Source organism: Peromyscus maniculatus, chromosome 23, assembly GCF_049852395.1.
Source record: "Peromyscus maniculatus bairdii isolate BWxNUB_F1_BW_parent chromosome 23, HU_Pman_BW_mat_3.1, whole genome shotgun sequence".
In the NCBI taxonomy this organism is placed as follows: Eukaryota; Metazoa; Chordata; class Mammalia; order Rodentia; family Cricetidae; genus Peromyscus; species Peromyscus maniculatus.
Genome location: NC_134874.1, coordinates 3,791,444 through 3,814,387, shown reverse-complemented (window position 1 = coordinate 3,814,387; position 22,944 = coordinate 3,791,444). Strand labels below are relative to the sequence as shown.

General features: G+C 54.0%; 1 protein-coding gene across 6 annotated transcripts in view; it reads left to right on the top strand.

The window, feature by feature from the left end:
• Positions 1–22,419, top strand: part of Cmklr1 (chemerin chemokine-like receptor 1) — a 44,903-nt gene extending 22,484 nt beyond the window's left edge. For 3 of the 6 annotated variants that reach the window (XM_016009027.3, XM_042267742.2, XM_076560921.1), the window contains 2 exons: positions 11,568–11,655; positions 12,923–22,419. In XM_016009027.3, the coding sequence (XP_015864513.1) occupies positions 12,925–14,046 (1,122 nt within the window). In that variant the 5' untranslated portion in view covers positions 11,568–11,655; positions 12,923–12,924 and the 3' untranslated portion in view covers positions 14,047–22,419. Of the gene's footprint in view, positions 1–454; positions 698–4,335; positions 4,653–11,567; positions 11,656–12,922 lie in introns of those variants that run through there. The other 3 variants (XR_013047762.1, XM_042267744.2, XM_076560922.1) reach the window with 3 other exon arrangements.
• The last annotated feature ends 525 nt before the right edge of the window (positions 22,420–22,944 follow it).

Genomic DNA, 22,944 nt, shown 5'->3' with positions numbered 1-22,944 from the left:
AGATGGGGACAAGAGCCAGGCCAAACATACAGGCCATTTGGAGACGGGGAAGGGTGTCCAGTTTCCTCCTGGGCTCTCACGCCCACACCCACTGCCCTGATAAGGCCCTTGTGTTTGTCCAAGGGTTGCTGCTGGAGAGGTCAGCATCTATTCAGAGGTAGAGGGGAAGAGGGAGGGAAGGAGGAGAGAGGGAGGGAGGGGGAGAAGAGAGAGAGAGAGAGAGAGAGAGAGAGAGAGAGAGAGAGAGAGAGAGAGAGAGAGAGAGAAACAGCTGCCTGAAGAAAGGGCCAGGTGCACGCAGAGGTGAGAAATGTCGGTGAAAGGCCTTGGGCTGGCTGGGACTTGGGCCAGGGAGGGAGTGGGGAGGGTGGTTGGGACAGGGAGGGGGAATTGCAGAGAAAGAGACAAAAAGAGGCAGAGAGAGAGAGAGAGAGAGAGAGAGAGAGAGAGAGAGAGAGAGAGAGAGAGAGAGAGAGAGAGGCACAGAAGCCAGCAGGAGGGACAGGCAGAGAGTCGGAGCCCATGTGGCTCAGGGGTACAAGAAAGGACAGAAGCAGAGTGGAAGACAGACAGACATCTGCTGCCCAGATGTCTCTTGGCCCTGCCATCCTCCTCTCATGGGGGTGGGAGGGCACAGGACAGCAGATGTGGAGCCCTGGCTTCTTAGGCAGCACAGGCCTGTACTGCCACTCACCAGGTAAGGGGTGTGTGCGTGTGTGTGTGCGTGTGCGTGTGCGTGTGCGTGTGCGTGTGCGTGTGCGTGTGCGTGTGCGTGTGTGTGTGTGTGTGTGTGTGTGTGTGTGACGTTGGGCAAGCTGCTGGCCCCTGGCCCCAGCCTCAGGTGCCTCAGGTGAGGTGGGCACCACTAAGTGGGCCAAGAATGGAAGAGGCGTGTTCCCGTCTGCTGTGACTAGTCCTATCCCAGCGTCTACCCCGGTTTCGGGAAGCTGAGCCCTGCGTGCATCCTTGAAGGATGGGGGACAGTGAGCCCCCTCTAAAGGGCATGTCTGCAATGTGTGGCCAGAGGCGTCCCTCACGTGACTGCTTTAGAGGCAGAGCCACCGGAGGGAATCACAGGACCCGTGGCATCCATCCAGTGGGGGTTCTGGAAGGTTCTTCTAAGGCCAAAGACAAAGGGTCCTGGTGTATCTTGGGGAGGAGACATGGCTATTTTGCTGGCCTTGGGGTGAAGCTCCCACCCACCTCTTCATTTCCTCCCAAGCCAAGTGGTTGATTGAGTTTGGGCACATGACTTAGATTTCTTGTGCCTCAGTTGCCTTTTCCTGCTCCTGTGTGTGATGGTGGCCAGAATGTAGCAAGAACTGTGCTTGTGTTTAGTGTAACGAGGAAGAAGGCGATGACATCCGCCTTCGGGCTTTGTTCTCTGTGGCTGGTAAAACCAGATGTGGATGTGGGCAGGGACAGCCCACATCTGCCTGGGGGCCCTCCCGGTCCTGCAAGCCCTGGCTTGCTGAGGACACTCTGATGTGGGGACACCCATCAGCCGCCTCCCACTGAACTGTCCCTGCTACTTCCCTTGGGCCACCCCAGCCCGGCAGGGACGGCTGGTGGGCCTGGCCCCGACAAAGGCTTGTCTGGCTTTCTCTCTGCTAGCACAGCTTGGTTGTGGAATCAGTGACAGGGGCGTCACCCAGAACCCCAGACAAGGGTTTGGGGTGTATGTTCTTAGGAGGTTTTTCGGGCCCTCAAGAAAGATGAGGAAAGTGAAATCCTCGGCCTTCACGCCCATGCCTACAGCCTGCGGCCTCTGTTCTGGTCACGGTGTCCTTCTTCAGGCCTCTGGGCCTGGCTTCCCGTGACTGCTCCCCCCTGAGTGCTCTCCCTGAATTCTCCTTCCTGAGTGCTCCTATGCAAGTGCTCCCCTCTGAGTGCTCCTCCCTAAGTGCTCCTCCCACGCAGCTGGCCCAGGGTGGGTCTGTGGGTCACAGGGTCCCTGCTGTGCGCTGCTTCTTTGCATGAGTTTTTCTGTGGACTTTCCTGCTCCGTGGGGTTCAGTGGATCACAGCTCCTTTCAGTGGCTCAACATCCCAGGGTGGACACTAGGCCCCCCTTTCTCCTGTCCCCTCTCCCATGATGGGCATCCAGGACCTCCAGCACCCAGCCTTTGGCAGAGGCACCTGGGTCCCCCCCCACGTCCCCAGAGCCTTGACTGTTTTCAAGCACCGGTCTCCCGGTGGACTCTTACTCCCAGCACCTAGGACCCGGGGCTCTATTGGAGGACTGACAGGCGGGGAGCACCTGGGATGCCGGTGGTGGGAAGGGTGGACATAGGCAACCTTCTGGAGCATGGGGCGTGGCCTGCACGGTTCCCACAATGTGGTGGTTCCCACTGTGTGGGTGTGGGTGAGCCCGGGGAACCCTTTGTACGATGCCATACCTGGCCTCCTCTGGCTCCCAGCCCTCTGCCCCGCCCTCCAACCCAATTTTCCTGGACTGCCTGGCAGACATGGCCTTCTGCATAGGAATCCTCACCCAAGCGGCTGTGGAGGAAGACATGCCTCCTTGAGGAGCCGGTGGGCTCTGTGTGCCAGGCTGTGGAGGGCTGGCTGGGTGTTCATTCAGAAGCTGTCCCTGGCCACCTCAGCTCCTAGACGCTCGAGGCATCTCCAGCTCTCCAGGGCTTACCACTGTAACATGCCTGTCACGTCCTTTCCTTGGCGCTTCAGTGTGTGACTTAGGGACCTCCTTGTCTGAATGTCACCTGTTCCCATTCCTTGGCTGTTTTCCTGTCAGGGTTGCCCGTCCCAGGGTTCCTTGGCCATTCTAGATAGCCGCTCCTCTTTGGAGGTAGGATTCTTCTGATCATGCATTGGGGTGTGTGGGGTCTTCCGTAGTCACGTCTCATCACTGGAGATTTCCCATCCCTAGAAGCAACTTAAGCGATGAAGAGCCTACTTCAGTTTATGGTTTGAGGGGATATAGTCCTTGTCGGCAGGGAAGGCATGGCGTCCAGGGCTCCGTTGGAGACAGCAGAGGCTTGAGGCAGAACCTGGGCCCATGGAACATCTCAATTCTTGACATGTGACCTGGGAAAGGATCCAAACTCAAAACTGGAAGCCTGGTTGCTACTGGGCCATGCTGCTTCTGCAATCTTGTACAGAGTTGCAAAAACATCACGCGTCAGGCCATGGGAGGGCGGCCACATGGGCGGCAGCCGCTGGCGTCTCTAAAGCCTCAGTTTCCTCGTCTTTAAAATGGGCGGTGGGTACCATACTCACCGCAGAGCAGCATGGGGGTGGAGTGGTACAGCTAATGGGCTGGACACGCATGTAGAAAGCGTGCAGCAGATTCTGGTGCCATGAAAGGATGGGGCACATTTACTCAGTACCCACGGTGTGCCTGGCCAGAACAGGGCTGAGAGTCAGTGGACTTATGTCAAGTGGGGGCCCCCGGGGTGAGCAGTAATGGGATATGGTCAGCAATAGGAAAGGCCCAGGGATTGGAGACAGTGACATGGAAGAGATAAGGAGGTGGGAAACCTGGGGGTCCTCACTGGGTAAGAGCAACCCTCCATCAGCAAGAGTAAAGGGTTTCACACTGCAGAGTGATCGGAATGTTCTATGGAGCCCTCCAGCACCTCTGCCCGAAACTGGGGACGGGCGCAATCGTGCTGGGAGCCTCAGGACTGGGAGGGCTGCAAAGTGCTGCGTGCAGCGTCACTCTGAGCTTTTCTTAAGCTGGGCGGGCCCTGGGCCAACAGACACCATTTGTTTGTCGTTGTAGTTTCATTTACAAGGGCTTTTTTGATTGAACAGGCCGCAGTCCATCATTGACAGACATCAGGGCAGGGACTCCAGTGGGTTTCTTAAAAGAAGAAACCACGGAGGACACTGCTCATTTGCTCGCTCACAGTCTCGTTCTCAGCTGGCTGGCTTTCTTATATGGCCCAGGACCGCCTGTTAAGGGAATGGTGCTACCCGCGGTGGGCTGGACCTTCCTGTATCAATTAACCATTAAGACGACCCCCCATCCCCCCAGATGTGTCCTCGATCTGTCTGACCTGGGCACTCTCCCTCGTGAGACTCCCTTCTCAGGTGGCTATGTGGCGAGGTTGTGTCAAGGTCACAGTCCAAGCCTAAGTAGGACTTAACACCAGCCCTCACATCAGCCCCCCTTCACCTCCAGGCTGAACCTCAGATCGGCAGCAGGCACTAACAAGATTGAGCAGCAGGACATGAGAGTTCAGTGGCTGGTGGTTGTGAGGCCAGCATGATGCTGGAACGTGGTATCAACCTGTTATTACTACATTGCCATCGTCCAGATCAACCTCAAGAGTCTCGAAGAAGGCGTGTGTTCATTCACCGGATTGTCCACTTGGCCATGAATTCACGAGATGATGCTGCGGTCCCTACACCAGCGCTGTGTGTGAGGCGCCCTGGCGGAAACGGGAGAGAGCTGCTGCATGGGGTGTCTTTTTCACTGTGAGCCTGTAACTGTTTTAAACAGGCATATGTAAAGGGGGAAAGGCGGATGTGGTGCTAGGACTTGCTGGGTCCCAGAACCCAGGGCTGTGGTGTAGAGTCCACCATGCCGAGAGGTCACTACTCTGAGAGGACGCTCCTGTGCATCCTCGACACGTTCTGCTTGATCTCGTTAGGAAGGCAGAAGAGAACAGAGCAGAAGGAGCAAAGGTAGGTGTCCCAGTTTGCTCTCCCTGACCTGAGGAGGCAAAGCAGAACCAGACCCCACTGTCCTCGGGGAACCAGCCACCCCCACATTTCTATCAGGCAGCCATAGTCTTCTTCTACTGGACCACGGGCCCTCTGCCCATGTGAGCCGGCTACTGTGGGAGCTGGCGTGGAGTCCTGGTGCTTATCTCCTAAGGCGGAGAAAACAATAGAAAATGGTTTCTTTGCAGCTGTGCGGGGGTGGCGGGCAGAAGCCTGGATCCAAGGGGTCAGGTAGGATCACCCAGGGAGGTTCCTCTAGTTCCTCTTCTGGCTCCAGTTGGCCATCTTGGCTTCATCGTCATGTGACCTCATTTTCTAATGTCAAATTTTCTCTGTCATTTCTTCTCTCTCTCTGCCTTCCTCTCTCTGTCTCTGTCTCCCCCCATCTCCTCCTCTCTCTCTCTTCCTCTCCCTTCCACTCTCTCTGTCTTCCCCTCCTCTCTCTGTCTTCCTCTCTTCCTCTTTCTTTCACTCTCTCTGTCTTTCTCTCTGTCTCTGTCTCTCTTTCTGACAACCTCTCTCTCTCTAGCTCTGGCTGGTTTGGAATTCACAATGCTCCCTGCCTCCTTTCTCAGTGTGAGAATCACAGGCCTATGCCACCATACTCCTCCCCCCCCATCACTTTATTCAGGACCAGTTCTAAGCAGGACAGTCTTGACTACAGTTACTTTTACAAACACCTTTCTCCCCCAAGTAGCTCCACATTCACAGACTCCAGGGGCCGCACCTCTCCTGGAGAGTGGGAATCACTCCTGCTGGGGTAGAGGCCACCAAGGGAAGCTCCCCCTGTAAGGATGCTTGCACCTGGTTTTCAAGGATGGCTTTGAACTTAGAGAGGGAAATGTCCTTTTGCATCCTGGGGCCTTCATCTGCACTGGTCCAGAGCTGGCCTCCTGGGGCCTCGACTGGGCTTTTCTGGGTTTCCTCCTTTAAGCTCACTGGGACTGGGATGAGTTAGGGGGACCTGGGTCAGATGCATGCAGGGAATCTGGGGCCCCGGAGACGTCCACAGACTGTTGTTCTATCCTCGCTGTAGCAGCCCTTTAGAGCATCCAGGTCCTGGTAAGTTCCATCCAGCAGGGGTAGGTGTGGCCGTCTTTCCATCTCCCAGACCATACCGCTAAGGCCCAGGGAGGGAACTGATTTCAGAGACCTCTGCTGCCACCTCTGCCTTCTGTCTGCGTCTCTTCCTAGGGGTCCACAGGACTGTCCCAGGGAAAGGACGAGACAGGCTTTGTGGACCAGGCCGCTCTAGGCTCCTGTGTCAAATGTGTAGGAGCTCAGAGTCTCCGGCAGCCTGGAGCAGGCAGGATAACTCTCCTGTCTCTGGGCTCTGAGTGGAGGGGAGCTGAGGACAGGAGAGGCAGGCCGACATGCTGGCTTCATCTGTGACCCTGTGTGTTCCTGACCTCGGCCAGATGGTTCTGGAAATCGGGGAGGGTGAGCTCCTTGGCTAGGAGGTGCAGGGCTTAGGGAAGTGGGACAAGAGGAAGTGTCTGAGTCACTGTTCCATCGCTGCCGTGAGACTCCATGACCACGGCAACTCTTATAAAAATAGACATTTAATTGGACACTTGCTTACAGTTTCAGAGGTTTAGCCCATTAATATCACGGCAGTGAGCATGGCAGCATGCGGGCAGACGATGGAGCCGTAGCTGAGAGCCCCATCCTGGTGCATAGGCAGAGAGACTCTGGGCTTGGCATGGTTTTTGGAACCCCAAAGCCCCCCTCCCCCCCATGGCACACCTCCTCCATCAAGACCACACCTCCTAATCCTTTTAATCTTTTCAAGAAGTGCCACTCCCTGGTGACTAAGCGTTCAAACAGACGAGCCTATGGGGGCCATTCTTATTCAAACCACTAGAGGGAGGGTGTCTTGTTAGAGGGGAGGGCACCCTGGGGCATCAGGAAGGGTGTGGGCAGACTCAAAATAATGTGTCCTGTGTTCTAGAAGCCAGGGTGGAGATTGGATGATGGGCACAGAGGCTGGATATGAAGTGGTCCCTGGCTGAGCATGATGTTAGCTTGCATTCCCTCACCTTCATAGTGGGGTGGTGGTGGCAGTGCCCCTGGGCATGGTGGAGGCCTTCCAGCATGAAGTTGTAGGTGCTTAGCCCAATGTCTGGGTGACTGTCCACTCGGCTGTTGTTCATCTCAAGGAACTGAATCGGTACGGAGTAGGGTTAGATGATGCACGAGGGCCGGCTGAGCCGAGTGAGGACAGCTGCAGACCCACAGAGTTAAGGGAGTTACTGCTGGAATCTGCAGACAGGACCTCCAGCTTCCTTGTGGCCGTATGAAAAGGGGCAGATGGGACCATTACAGATCACGGGTTATCAAGACAGAGGAAGTAACAGTTCTTCCAGGGAAGCCATGTTGTTCTCCTCGAGGGTATTTCTCAGTGGGCGCCCGAGGAGAGCAGTATCACTGGACAGGAATTATTCAGCTCTGCGGGATCATTTTTGCAAGATTGTTGCTTGCAGGGACCTTAAGGGGACAAGGAAGGAGGGGAGGAAGCTTAGAGAAGGCAAAAAGGTCAGGGGGAGGAGTTGAGCTCTCAGGACTCAAGGCTAAAGCTTGGAGGCTAGGAGCAGGTGGGACTGGGGACCGCCCGCTCTTCCCAGGAGTAGAGGTGAGTGGAGCGCTTTCCTTCGAATCCTGGGAGTCAGGCTCTGCTCACACTTCCCAGCTGTGTGGCTACAGGCAAGAGGCTTCTCCTCTCTGAATCTGCTTCCTCATTCACAGAGTGAAATTTTCCCTGGAGGGCCATCTGAACATGGCAGAGGTGTTTGCACGCCGCCGCCGATGCTCTGGTCTGTGTTAGCTGCTTATGTAGACATGGGATGCATATAGGGATCACACCTCTTTATTCCGTGAGCTTCCCGGTAGTGGGCGGCATAAGGAATGTGAGTGACAGGGATGCTGTAGCTCTTTGCAGCTGGCAGAGGATGAACACCCATTGTCTTTTCACACAGTGTTCCCGGAAGTGGGAGGGAGGTGCTCTATGGCAGAGCTTAGGAACCAGGGGTGGCCAGCCCTGTGCCCATGTCCTGGCCCTGAATCCGGGCAGGAAAGACAGATGGACTGGGACATGCCATTCCTCAGGCCTCTCTGGCTGGCCTTTTCCCGTCTGCCTTGACAAAGGCCACCAGAAGGGGCACCAAGGGCAATAACACAGTGTGCCAGGCCAGTTCTCAGCATAGCCAGCCTTCCTGATTGATGGGTTTTCTATCGCTGGATTTGGCCAGCGGTAGATGAAAGGTATTTTGGAAAGCCGGATGTGGTAGCATACACCCATAATCCCAGGACTCAGAGCAGGAGGGTTACTAGTTTGAGATAGCCTAGCCTACATAACAAGATTCTCTCTTCTCTCTCTCTCTCTCTCTCTCTCTCTCTCTCTCTCTCTCTCTCTCAAAAACAAAAACAAAATATCATAACCAAAACCAAGAAGGGCGTGGGGGGAGAGAAGCAAAATAGAAAAAGGAAAAGAAAGAGAAAAAAGAAAGAAAGAAAGGAAACCATTTAGGTTGGAATTGGGTGTGTTCTGAGCATGTGTGGCCTTTTCTTCCCATTTCTTGTCAGAGAATGCCGTGGTCCAAAGGCTCCACACAGCATGTCCGTGACATTAGATATTTCCCCAGGAAAAAGCATTTGGCAGAATGCATGTGGTTTTATATACAAATAATGCTAATGTAGAAATGGAAGTGAGGATTTGGGTGTCCAAGAGGCCTCGGGGAGCCAGCTCTAGTTCGCATTGGAGTTAGTCCTTGGGACCTCCAACAGCGTAGGACCCGACACCCTATTTCCTTCACATCCACTTTGCAGACAAGGCATCTGAGGTGCTGAGATCCTGGACTCCCTCCAGGTCCCCAGGAAGTCCATGCAGCTCAGGTTATGGGGTCTAGAAGTATTGGTGGGGGGACAGACAGAGGCTGAGGGGCTTCCTCCACCTCCCCCACTTAGGAGGGTTGGGGGCAAGGAGGTGACAGCTACACCAACGGATGACCTGCTTCTAATAGGATGAACCACGACAGACCTGGCAGAGGGACATATATGCCTCCGGAGCCATCCCTGATGGCCCTGGCTCAGAGATAAAATGGCACAGCCTCTGACCCCAGCTGCTCCCAGCCCAGTCCAAGCCCCAGACATGACATCATCTGGGTCATCTTCCTATGGCCAGCAGCGTCTCTGAGTCCCTTGTGCCGTGAGGGAGGCTGCTGGGTGGAGCTCTCTCCTCCTCCTCTCAGCCTTCGCATCCTCATTTGTGCTCGCTCTTTGCTCCCACTCAGAGGCCCCTGGTCCCAGAAAGCCTACAGCTCCCAGGCTGAATGCCAGCCCCTCTTCCTTCTTGGGGCATTTAGGGGCTGCGCTGGCCCAGTGCAATTTCTCCGTCATACCGGTGAGTCCGCCATGGGAAGAGACTCAAAGGAAGCTGTTTCCCATCCCCGGTGCCTGGGAGGCCCAGCACAGGGAGAGTGGACACAAGCACACACATGGCAGCAGTGGTCGATGTGGCGTGGTAGTTAAGCCCTGGGTTCTGCAGGTTTCGGACAGCTTTCTCGCCCATCTGCTCCCCAGGTCCCATGGTAGCTTCTCCGGGGTTAAAGCAGGAGCCGGCTCACTGGGTGAAGAGCTTGCCTTTACATCACAGGGACTTACGTCCAATCCCAGCACTCTAAGAAAACAAAACAAACAACGGTGTAGCAGCACCAATCTGAAATATCTGTACAAAGGAGGCCGGGGCAGACGGATGCAAGGGCCTTGCTGGCTGGCCAAATCAGTAGAATGTGTGAGCTCCAGATTCAGTGAGAGACCCTGACTCCTCACCCCCCCCCCAAAGATGGAGAGTGATTAAGGATGACACTTGATATTTACCTGTGTAAATTTGGGTAATTAGCTATGGGGCTAATGCAGGACCAGCTGGCGGCCTGCCCTGGCAATGCTCAGAGGCTGCATGGGTCACTATCCCCACCCAAGGTCACCAGGCCAGGAAGGTCTGTATCTAATTCATGGTGACCACCAGGCCCAGAGAGGGCTTCCTGCACAAGCATGCTTACATATATGCATGCACACATATAAACACACACACACACACACACACACACACACACACACACACACACACAGTGGAACCACTGAGTGCTCAGTCTCTCAACACATAAGAGTTGAAAGTGGCACCTCATCTTGTCATTGACACTAAGCCTTCCCCAACAATAGCCTCTCTCTTTCCCTCCCTCCCTCCCTCCCTCCCCCTTCCTGCAGCTCCCCCTCCCCCCCAGCACTAGGGATGATGAGCCCACAGGTGCTGGGTGAGAGAGTGTTCTCCCACAGTACTGCATCCCTGCCCTGTGTTCATTCTAACCTCCTCATCCCTTGGATAGGCTCCAGTCTACAAAGCGTGGTGGCTCCCAAGCTCACGTCTGGCTCACATCTGGCTCCCTTGGGCTCAGAGCCCCAGCAAAATTTTCCAAGTGACTTTTATTTAACAAAAGCATTTTTTTTTTTTTCTGTAACGAGAGGTGAACTCAAGCCCCAGAGGAGCGGCCTTGAACCTGAACACAAGGGAGCTGGCTGGTTGGTAAAGGGGGCCTTTGATTGGCAGTCTTACCGGGGTTAGAGTTTATTTGTCAAGACCAGAGGGCTCTGACAGTGCTGGTCAGAGCCTTCAGTTCAAATCCCGCGCACCGCTGGGCAGTGATGCTTCGCCTCTAAGTACTGAGGACTTTCTGTGGTACCCTTGCCAAGCTAATTGCCCTGCATCCTGATGTCCGCTGCTCTCGCACGTGCTAACACGTTCTGTGATCTGAGTGCCCCTGTTTTGTTGATGGGGAGCCTTGAAGCTCAGACAGAAGTCATGTGCCAGCTAGGAGGCAACAAAAGTCAGATTTGAACTCTGCATCCAACCACGGCCTCTGGCACCTCCGAGTTCACAAACTCTCAGGACGCTGCACAGAAACCCAGCTGGGTTGCTATGGGGCTAATGCAGGACCAGCTGGCGGCCTGCCCTGGCAATGCTCAGAGGCTGTGTGGGTCACTATCCCCACCCAAGGTCACCAGGCCAGGAAGGTCTGTACCTAATTCATGGTGACCACCAGGCCCAGAGAAGGCTTTCTGAACCTCTGTTTTCGCGCTTCTTGGAGGCAGGCTTACTATGTAGCCCAAGCTAGCCTCAAACCCATGATCCTCCTGCTCCAGCCTCTCCAAGTGTCTGCATTATAAACGTGGGCCATTTCATTTTCCACGTTTCTAATTTTAAAAATCATTTGCTTATTTATTTGGCGTGTGTGTGTGTGTGTGTGTGTGTGTGTGTGTGTGTGTGTGACGGATGTATCCATGTTCATGTATGGAGGTCAAAGGGCAATTGTGAGGACTCACTTCTCTTCCACCGTGTGGGTCCTCAGGACTGAACTCGGGGTGTCAGACTTGGCCAGAAGGTGTCTTTACCTGCTGAGCCATCTCACTGGGTTAGTTTCCATACTTTGTAAAGCAACAGTAGCAATGCATGCTGGGAAGACTAGATCATATGAAGGGGTGTATCCTTGGTGTCCGGAAGGTTCTGAAGCAGTTCTTCCATCTTCTGTCCCCCGACTCGCTGCCTTGTGGGTTGATGTTTTCTGGGCTCTTCTCTGTTGCTGAGTGTCCAGGGAGCCACCCCACGGTCTGTGTGGCCCTTGCATTGCACACACTGTGTTGAGCCCCTTAGGCTGGTGCTGACAGTGTGACGGTTGTTCTGGGTAGAGCCAGTAGGTTCTGGGTTCAAGGCTCCGCCCTTCCCAGCAGGGAAACCTTGGCTGAGTGACTCTCACCTCTCTGAGTTGCCATGTCCTCCTTATTGGGCTCTGGGTCTACCCACTGCCTCTTCTTCCCTCCTTGCAGGTGTTTCCAGCTGTGCGTAGTGACCAGCTGGCTGGGGAATCACACTGGAGTTCTATTCTGCAACAGTGAACCGTGAAGGTCTCCAAAGGTAGGGACTCAGGCCTCCAAAGGGGACTAGTGGCCATCAGCAGGGTGGGATCGGGGGAGGATTCGAGGATGGCTGTCCCCAGGGTTTGGGATATGTGAGTGGAACCATGGTCACAGCAACAGGCTCCCTTCTTCACACACAGCATGTAGAGCTGGTGTGATAGTCCATACCCTAGGGTATGAATTGAATGACTAATTGCCTCAGACACAGACTATGGAGGAAGGAAGGGTCCTTAAGAGGCCGGTGAGACTTGGTTTAGGACCCTCGTCTTTTCTGGTGGTGGGGGTCCTCATGAGATTTGTATTAGTATTGTATTGGTATTAGTATTTGTATTGGACATGTGGGGTCCAGCTGTTATCACCTCTGTCTATATGCTAACCCTCACAATAGTGCTGGGCTTGCAGGGTGGCTGGAGATGTTTGTAAAAGAGATAAAGTAGGCCGGGGGGTGGTGGCCCACCCCTTTGATCCCAGCACTCAGGGGGCAGAGGCAGGTGGATCTCTGTGAGTTCAAGGCCATCCTGGTCTACAGAGTGAGTTCCAGGTCAACCAGGGCTACATAGTAAGATCCTGTCTCAGAAGAAGGTGGGGGAGAAGTAGGAGGAGAAAGAGGAGGAGGAGGAGCAGGAAGAGGAGGAAGAAGAGGAGAAGTAGGAGGAGGGGGAGGAAGGGGCGTGGCAGGGGAGGAAGAGGAAGAGGAATAGCGGGAGGAGTGGGATGAGGAGTAGAAGGAGGAGGGGGAGGAAGAGGGGGAGGAGGAGGGGGAGGAGGGAGAAGAGGAGGGGAAGGAGGAAAGGGAAGGGGGAGGAGGAAGGAGGAGGAGGAAGGGGGAGGAGAAAGGGGAAGGAGGAGGAAGGGGGAGGAGGAAGGGGGAGGAGGAGGAAGGGGAAGGAGGAAGGTGAAGGAGGAGGAAAGGGAGGAGGAGGAAGGAGAGGAGGAAGGGGAAGGAGGAGGAGGGGAAGGGGGGATGAGGAAGAGGAGGAGAAGTGAGGCTGGGGAGATGGTTGTCAGGCCTAAATGAACTAATGAACTCTACGTTCAGTGAGAGACGTCTCCTCTGACATTGCCCCCTGCCCTCCACATGCACCTACCCATACAAGAACACAGGTACATGCACATGTGACAGGCAAACAAATACAAGGACGTGAAAAGACAAAGAGGAGATGGCTTAGGAGGAAGCGGCGGGTCTCGGGTCTCGCTGTTGCCAGGCAACGCCTCAGCGCCTGTCCGTCAAGGTCTTTAGCCTGTGACCCTGTCTTCCCTTGCAGAGATGGAGTACTTCGGCACTTACAACGATTCCAGCAGTTACGATGATGAGTACTCTGACGGCTTCGACACCATTATGGATGTGGAGGAGGTGAACCCGCTGGAGGCCAAGTTGGTGGCCCGCATCTTCCTGGCGGTGATCTACAGCGTGGTGTGCTTCCTTGGGATCCTAGGCAACGGCCTGGTGATTGTCATTGCCACGCTCAAGATGAAGAAGACAGTGAACACGGTGTGGTTCGTCAACCTGGCAGTGGCCGACTTCCTGTTCAACATCTTCCTGCCGATCCACATCACCTACACCGCCATGGACTACCACTGGGTGTTCGGGAAGGCCATGTGCAAGATCAGCAGCTTTTTGCTCAGCCACAACATGTACACCAGTGTGTTCCTGCTCACGGTCATCAGCTTTGACCGCTGCATCTCTGTGCTGCTTCCGGTCTGGTCGCAGAACCACCGCAGTGTCCGGCTGGCCTACATGACCTGTGTGGTCGTCTGGGTCCTGGCCTTCTTCTTGAGTTCCCCGTCTCTTATCTTCCGGGACACGAGCCATGTGCACGGGAAAACTACCTGCTTCAACAACTTCAGCTTGTCTGCCCCCGAGTCGTTCCCACACTCCGCTCACTCCCGAATCGATCCTGCAGGGTTCAGTAGACTCATGGTGGTCACCATCACCCGCTTCCTTTGTGGCTTCCTGGTCCCCGTCTGCATCATCACGGCCTGTTATCTCACTATCGTCTTCAAGCTCCAGCGCAACCGCCTCGCCAAGACCAAGAAGCCCTTCAAGATCATCATCACCATCATTGTCACCTTCTTCCTGTGCTGGTGCCCCTACCACACCCTCTACCTGCTGGAGCTCCACCACACAGCTGTGCCGGCCTCTGTCTTCAGCCTGGGACTGCCCCTGGCCACTGCCATCGCCATCGCCAACAGCTGCATGAATCCCATTCTCTATGTCTTCATGGGGCATGACTTCAAGAAGTTCAAAGTGACTCTCTTCTCCCGCTTGGTCAACGCCCTGAGTGAGGACACGGGACCCTCCTCTTACCCTAGTCACAGGAGCTTCACCAAGATGTCATCACTGAACGAGAAGCCCTCCGTGAATGAGAAGGAGACCAGCGCACTCTGAGCCTTACTTGGGAATGCCCCCATGGGTGCGGCGGCCCGGGGACAACCAGGGACTTGTCTCCTGAAGTGGGAGACGTGGTGGGAGCCTTTCTGGTATGCTCCGATGCCCAGTACATTTTGTACAAGGTGACTCATGTTTTGAGTGGGATTCCAGAGTGTGGACACTCTTCCAGCAAAGTGGAAGGCAGATCAATCTGAACCTCTGGAGCGGGAGGAGTAGGGGACCAGCTTTGACTGACTCAGAAGAGGGCAGAGTTCTCCAAAGCCAAGGCCTGAACTGGGATCAACATTTAGGCACAAGATTTCCCTATGTGTGCTGCATAATCTCTGGTGTGGGCAAGGAAGTCAGAGCAAACCATCGCAGACCTGCTACAGCCACACGACAGACAGCCACACGACAGACAGCCAAGCCAGCAAGCCAACCCTCTACCCCCACCCCGGCATCCTCCAAGACCTTGACTTGGGATTTGAGATGAGCTTGGAAGACCAGGACCTGAGGGGCTTCATGGAACCCTGCAAGGGCAAGGCGGGAGGGCTGTGGGTGGTGGTAAAGAAATGGAGGGGAGCAGAAACCCCAAAGGATATGGGCACAGAACATCTCAGCAGCGTGCCATGGGGAGACGGTGCTCTAGGTTGTGGGTGCCTGGGGTTCAGGTGGTGGCCGCCCTTTGCTTCATCGTCTATATGTACCTGGCATTGTAACCTGAGGCTGGGGTGGGGACTTCTTCACAGAAGTTGTTCACTCCATCCCAGGGTCTCTTCTCTCCCTCCCTAGTCCTCCCAACTCTGGCTGGAAGGTCTTAGAATACACCTTCCTGGGGGGAGGGGGGAGAGTGGGGGGGAGGGGTCATCTTCCCCATCCATCCCCTTTCAGCTTCAGGAATTTTGAGACCCCAGCCTCGGAGCATCTCCCGAAGGCTGTCTCTGGGGGCTCGGCTGTGAAGCGGACTAGCTAATCTGATTCCCCCTTGAATCACACTTCTTCCCAGGTGAGGCATCTCTGCTCTGTGGGCAGCCTATGGGCAGGCTTTCCTCCCCAAATCAGACACTTTCTCCTGGCAGAGAAGCCAAGGCTTGGGCAAAGAAAATGACTCACCCAACACCACACACTCCTAGTCAGGGACAAAGACCTGAGCCCGGCTCTGCCTGGCTAACTTCATTTCTTCTCTGAGGATTTGATAGCCTGCTTGATTTGACATTTCCCCATGCATGTGAAATGTTTCACATCTATCTTCTCATTTGTTCTTCACAGAAACCCCCCGAGTTAGGTCCTTATACATATGAGGAATCAGAGGCTCAGAGAGGTTGAGTAACCAGCCCAAGGGGACCCACTTAGATGCTGGCAGACTGGATTTGACCCTCAGTTTCCTTGGCTCAGAAGAGGACGTAGAGTTAGGAAGGACTAGTGGGTTTGGGGTTTTAGCCATAAATACTGGTTCTTCAGTGGATCTGTGTGAACATCTTGATAGTCTTTCTGAAGCTTTGCATGTTGGTTTCCGAGTAACCCAACAGGCCCAGAAAATGCACTTGATGTCCAGTCCCCACCTCCCCCTGGCTCTCGTCACACACACCCTGAAGTCTGCTGGGCAAGCACAGAGAGGAGCCTGGCAGGGGAAGGGTCCTTCTGGGGCCAAGGCCTCCTGGCCCAGGGTCTACTTCAGCTAGTTCTCTTCCAAGCCACTTCTCTGCCAGGGAGTAATACACAGATGCACGTCCTCTGGCCTGGCCAGTTCCTGAACGTTAGGCTGCTTGGACTCACACTTCATCAGAGGACAGGCTGCTCCTCCCTGGTTGGGTCTTGAGATGAGGCAGCGCTGAACTGATCCAAGCTGGAGCCTCGGATTGCTTCAGAGGGCCTGAACTTACAGGGATTGTGAGCAGAGAGGAAGGTTCAAAAATAGACTCGCGTTCCCACTGTCCTCCCAGTTCCACAGATGTGCCCTGGTATGGGATGCCCTGGTATGGGATCCATCATGTCACAGAGGCCCTTGTCTGTGACTGGGGCCTCATGGCCCCCCTGGACAGTACACTTCCGGGACATCAGGGTTGGCCAGGTCAGGCAAGGGCCCAGGAAATCTTGTTGCCATTGGAAAAGCTGACACTCATCAGAGTCCACCCTCTTCCTCCTGGCTATCATGACAGGCAAACACTAAGTGAAACCTTCAGTCTTGTCCTGGAGGCTTCTCACAGCAGCCCCTGCCTCCCAGGACCTATGTGTAATCCTTGCAGCTGGCAAACTGTGGTGGCCCCTCTGCATCCAGCCGAAGACGGACAGGGGCAGCACCTTCTCTGGGGCTGGGACCCAGCGAAGTGCCTCATTGATGCCTCCTGGGTGGGTGATGGACTGAGGGAACATGGGAACAAGACAAGATGCGGAGGGACAAGAAGGGAAGACCATTGGGGTGTGGGGGAGAGGAGCAGAGCGTGCTGGGGAGGAGAGGGCCCCATGCTTCTGAGCATCCAGATGCCAATGAGCATTCCAATCTGTGCCTGGACCGGGGGGTGGGGGTGGGGTGGAGGACACCGTGTCCCTTCAGGTCATGCAGAAAGTGAAGCCAGGGCCACACAGCTAGGTAGTAGTGATGTGGGGATGTGTATGGAGGCGGGTGGCGCTTGGAACCAACTCTGCTGCCTAAGACCCCACCTTTATCAGCCCATGGAAGTAAGATGGGAGGGAAGGAAAGGAAAGAGAGAGAGAGAGAGAGAGAGAGAGAGAGAGAGAGAGAGAGAGAGAGAGAAAAGGAGGAGGAGGAGCAGGAGGAGGAGCAGGAGGAGGAGGAACGGGAAAGAAGGGGAAAGGAAAATGGAGTAGTGCTACCTCAATCCCGGAACCCCCACTTCCGCTGAGCCCCCTCCTTCGCACTAGGCAGGCTCTCTTGGAACACACCTCTAGCTCATCCCCTGGGGTTCCCTGTTCAGAGAGGGACTTGAGAGGTCTGGGGTTCAGGCGGAGCAGTCTATTCTCGTGGAGAGAGCCACTGTGAAGTCTGATGCATGTCACAGAGGGGCTAGGGAAGAGACTTGTGTGGCCCTGGGGAGAGCAGGTCGGTGTTGAGATGGTGCCCGAGTGCTGTAGGCGGAACTGTGGGAACATCAGTGCTGAGCAGGGAGAGCAATGCAGGGGTCTGAGGGACAGACCACAGTACAGTGAGCAGGAGGTGGACAGAGGACCACAGTACAGTGAGCAGGAGGTGGACAGAGGACCAGGGCTGGGTGCCACGGACTGGCCCACCGGGAGTACCACGACTGTAGGAGAATCAGGGCTTGGGTAGTCAGGAAGGCAAGGATTCGGCGACTGACAGACAGACAACACACTCAAAAGTGGTTTGAATCTGCTGCAACTTTACTTCTGCAAATCAGTAGTTTATATACAGAAAAGAAAACTATCAAGTCATACAGGGAACAACAAGAGCTTGGCAATAATTCAATTACATCATCTTTAAAAAAAAAATCAAGCAAACAGTTACTAATCGGCACTAGACATATCCCTTCACTCACAAGAACTTTATGACCCAAAGAGCAGTCTGTGTTTTATAAACTTAGTACGGTCCCTAGACTTGTGAAGGCTTCTTTGCGGTTTCGGCTGTGTCCTTCATCTTTATCTCAGCTGCTCTCTAGTTTATTATGAACTTCTACGTTTCTGGTTCTCATGACCCTTTTAGCCAATTTGGATGCTGCAGATCCTCCCTAAGTCTTTCTTCAGTTCTTTACCATATATCTCTTCTAATATAAAACCTTTTTACCTGCTGGAATATGGACTCTTGTACTTTTACACCTGTAAGGGGAAGGGGTTCTGCTGTAGTCCTTAAGTTTTCCATGCTGAACTTCCTCAACAGAGGGGCCCACCATCTGCCTCCTATGAGATAATGTTTTCTGCCATAAATCACTTTAGTTGGGATTCCTAAAGGATTCCTAGTGGGTGAGTGTTCATTCCCTAGAAGTGCCTGAACTATTATACTTTCTATTATCTAGCGGCTTGAGGCTTGAGGTCTTTAAGGAATAGTTCATTCTGCTCTATCTAAATAAAGTCCAAGTCCAGTTTCCCCTTTCCTCCACAGTTCACAACCCAAGCATTCATTAATTTTGGCTGTGTTTTATAGATTAATTAGAACATTATCAGAAAAGCAGTTATACAGAACCCATAGCCCAGAGAGCTCATGATCTGTGAAGCACGTCTCCTTCCAGAAGGAGGCATAACATGGGCACTCTGCCAGGGACCTCCAGGGAGCTTAGTCCGCCTCAGCAGGAGCCCCAGAGGTCTCTGGACTGGGGAAGCTGGAGAATGTGGAGGGCTTGGGAGGTATTTAAAAGCTCTGCGCTTTCTCGGGGGAGTGGTTAGCGGGAAGCCAACCCTGGGCCCGTCGGTGCGGCACAGAGGTCCTGCTGCATTCGTTTGTTGATGGAAATTAATTGTAAATATTATTCACATGTACCTCCCAGTGCACAATTATACTTCTCAGGGGAGTTCTTTGAGTACATCGGGAAGCTTTGTAAATAATACATACATTAGCCCCGGTGCACAGCGGCAAGCTAATGCCGCGGTGGCGGTGGTGGTGGCGGTGGCTGTGGAAATTACTCCGAGCAGCACTTGGGCTGGAGGTTAGCCCTGGACAACCAGATCTGTCTCCCCCAGAGGGTGGGCACAACCCTAGGCATGCCACCCGGGTCACTGGCCAGGTGGGGACACAGCTGGTAGGGGAGGAAGACACACAGGTCTGGCGCAGACCCGCCTGGGCTGAGAGGCTCCGCAGCGGCTGCAGTCACAGTGTGATTACGTTGTTGGGTGTGTTCCAGTTTGGGGCAAACACTTCTGTCTCACGACCTCACTGAATCTTTACGGAAAGATCACGGACCTAGTGCCGTGTCCACAGATGGGTGAAGAAGTTGAGAGATTCCGACAGGGGAGGTCAATTGTGCAAGGCTTCACAGTTACTGAGAGCTGGGAGCCAAGCCCTGTCTGTCTGTCTGTCTGGAAAGCTCTTGCTATCCCCAGAAGTTACTTGGTCAGTCTCTGCCCCCGCCCCCATCAACTTTTGAGGTGGGGCGGTGGGGAGTCTGAGGGAGTGCCTTGTCCTGGGAGGGGAGGCCATGACGTTTACAGGACTTGTCGGTTCCTCTTGGCCTCGGGTTTAGGAGTTCAGAAGAGACACTACTTGAAGTCCATCCTTTCTCAGCCCCCCTAGTCTCCAGATCATGAAACTGAACAGGATACAAATAGTTTGGGGACCCCACCCCCTCACCCCCACCTCAATGAGAATGGTGTGAACATGCTCCTGAGAATCACTTTTAAATTGCCAGCTTGGATACCTGGGGGTTCATCCAGCTGCCCTCTTCATGGCTAAGCTTTGAGTACCAGCTTCGGTGACCACGTGCCCAGGGTTGAGCAGAATTCTGGCTGAAGTAGTCAGGTCTCGGCAAAACCTGCTTTGGAGCAGAAACAAGACAACAAGACACCTTCACTATTGCCCTGGATGTGACTGAGGGGTGTCTCTGGACCTGGGAAGTAATGGCAGGGGCACCTCCATATAATAAAATCCCGGTTTGTACACCTGAGGTGAATGTGTTCTGAAAAAAATGAAAAATCTTTCAGAAGTAATCCAGGGTGTCCTCAGGAGTGACCTTCCCTTCACACCCCTGCAGATGGCAGAGGAGGGAGGGAGGGAGAGGCAAGCATGGAGATTTGTAGACATCGGGGAATGGCCCCGGCAGACTCCACCCAGGGCCTGAGCCCTCACAGACAACCAGGCTTAAAGCCTCTGGTGGCGCTGACTTGGAAGAGAGGCTCCTTTCTCAGCCTGCGTGGGCTGGAATCCCACCAGCACTGTGCACAGCGATCAGGGGCCTTGGGAGAGGTTTTGAAACATCTCTGAAAAATCTTCCTTTCCCATATGGATGGTTTGTAGCTCTGAGGTGCTGCAAGGCTGTAGGAGACCCCTGTACAAGCACTTGGCCCTCATCGTACGGAAAACAAGCCCCTCACTGGCTCAGACCACTCGCTCACAATTTTCCATGGTAGAATACACTCAGCTAAAACCTTAGTTCCCATGGCTCACAGAGCCTTGGAGAGCCAGCCACCAACTTCTTCCCCATGACATCAGTTGCTGATCAGCCGGTTAGCCTCACTGGCCCTCAAAACCAAACCACAGCAGACAGGTAGCCGCCATCACCAATCCCCAGGCTGTTTCCTTTGGGGTGGCCCTGCCTCTGGTGCTGGCTTTACTTCTCCATCCCCTCAAATGTCACCTTCTGCTAGGCATGGCAGGCCCACTTGTAATCCAGGGATCCAAAAGCTGAGGCAGGAGGATTGCGAATTTGAAGCTTGCTCGACTACAGAATGAGACCTTACCTCAAAAGAGAAAAGCCCAAACCAAACCATCAAGTCACTCCCTCATCAGAGACGTCGCCTCCTCTGAGACAGCCTGACCCCTGTTCAGGGTCACAGATGAGATCTCATTTTTCTGTGGCATGGTCATCAAAATCACTTGATTTGTTTATGTATTTGGTTGTCTCCTGTCTGTTCCCTGTTGGGAGAGGAACTCCGTCAGGACAGGGACCCGTGGGTCCCACTCGCCCTCTGCTCCCACAGCAGAGCTCTGTTTGTGTGTTGCCGTCACTGAATAGTCCTAGGATGTGGTCCCTTCCCCTCGGTCCCCTGATGATGTAATCTTACAACACCCCCAAGGTGTGACTCCTGGAGAGGGTGGACCAGATCCCTGCATGAAACGGAGGAGCTGTGGCTCTTCCTGAGGCAGTCAGGAACCATCGAGGGGCAGAGGAGGTTTTCATTAATGGTTTCTGCTTCTCCCAGGCCTTCTTTCCTGGCTGATTTATTGCAGCTTGGGAAAAAAACAGATACTTCCACCCCAGTTCCACACCCTCTCTATTGTTTTCCATCTCCTCCAGACCAGCATTCTCTTAAAGGCTTGGCAGGCACGGCTGTGACCACAGACTTCCTGTGTTTATCCTTCCGCTTGGAAATCTCGAAAGAATATGTTGGGCATCGAGTCTGTGCTGGCCACAAATGGGGTCCCCTGACGCCCTGAGACTCTGCAGCCCAGATGTGCTGGGAGAGACAGGCATAGGCTTCTCAGTGTCCCAGTTTCCACTGCACAGATGTTTGGCAACTTTCGGCAAGCATCTGGATAGCTGAATGACTTTCTGATTTGACTCCAGATGTTGAAGGAGGCAGGAAAGGGGTACCGAGGGCCTGAGTGTTCGGATGTAAGCATGGATGGTTCTCAGTCAGCAGATGTTTCCAATATAAGGCTCTGGCCCTCCCTGACGCCTCACTGGGGAGGACTGTCTAGGTTTGGGCTTTCAGGTAGGATGAGAAGAGGCTGGACAATGGCACAGCATCCGCCCTAGGTCACCGTCTTTAGGAGCCTCTGCTTTAGGGGTGAGGAAGGTGACAGTCAGATCCACACAGACGCCCATCCGTGGGTTAGCGTTGAATACTTGCTAGGCTCTGGGGACTCAGCACAATCCTAGTTTCATGAGTCAGTTGTACCGGGCGTCCGCTGTAGTGGAGCTGGAATCCGAGCTGGTGTTCGCGGGGAGCTCAGACTTTTCCCTGTCACTACACGTTCTGCTTCCTGTGAAGTAAGTCAGATCCCAAGGAATCAAGGTCAGCTGGGGAGAAAGGCTCGGTGTTAAGTTGGAGAGAAAAGACTCAATTCTTACATGGGAGTGGAGTGGAGACTGATTCTGGAATCGAATACACACCAGCCAGCAACGCCTCTCTAGCCCTGAACCTCTGAGTAGGAAGGGTTCTGACCCATCAGCTCTTCCCTTCTCAAGCCCTGTGAGTGGCTGATAGAGGCAGGAACCTGGAAGAAAACAAGTGTGAACTCCCTGGGTCCCTCTCACCGTAGGGACCACCAGTTTCCCAGCCCATTGGAATCAAATGTTTCTATGGGCTGGAGAGATGGCTCAGTGGTTAAGAGCATTTGTTCTTGCAGAGGACCCAGGTTCAATTCTAGGCATCTTGGTAGTGGGTCACAACTGTCCATGTAGTTCTTGTTGAGGGTTGGGCAAATCCAAGGCTTTCCCCCAAGGCCCTCATGTGTGGAGAAGGAACCAGGAATATGCTTGGCAGAATTGGCAGTGGCCTGGGGCTAGAGCCTTGCAGGGGCTGCGACTTCAGACCCTGAGGATTCAACTCTTCCTGCCATATGGGGCTACGGTATCAGTCCCAAGGCTCCGTCTATAACGATCTTGAGATATTGTGTTCTGCTTGTGCAATATTGCTGGATTAGCTCCCTGCTGACTTCGTCCCACTGTGTGACAGTTTCTGATGACTCTGTCCCCTTTCTCCCCTGGAAATAGTATATGAGGTGCTGTACTTCTTAAATAAACTTGCTTGCATGAACCGCCAGCTTCTGTGAAACTTCTTGATCCCAAACTTTATCTTCTCATCTCCTGGCTAGCTCCATTTAGGACCCACTCTGTCGGTAAAGAATGGCCTACTTCCCTCTTTTGACTCCCACAGGCACCAGGCACACGGGGTGCACAGACGCACATGTGAGCAAAACCATTCATACCCACAGACTGGAAAACATCACTGGTTTCTTTCCCACCAGCAACCCTGTTATAAATCTCACGGTATTTCCCTAGACTCTTCCTGGGCATAAACATCTCTTCGAACAGTTTGTTCTCCAACCAATGTCAACTACGTGGAAGCTTTTATGGTCAGTGTGGTCCAGCCCTGCCTACATTCTCTATACTTAATTGGCCCTACAACTCCTCAGTACACCGTCTTATCTTCTTTCAACGTCTCTGCCTTGTCCCCGTATCTGGCTGCAATAGATGTGTGAGCGAATCCCCGTCAAGGAAGGAAGGTTCAGAGGCCCAGAGTGTGAGTCACCACAGCATCGAGTCACACTGCTTTCCAGTCAAGAAG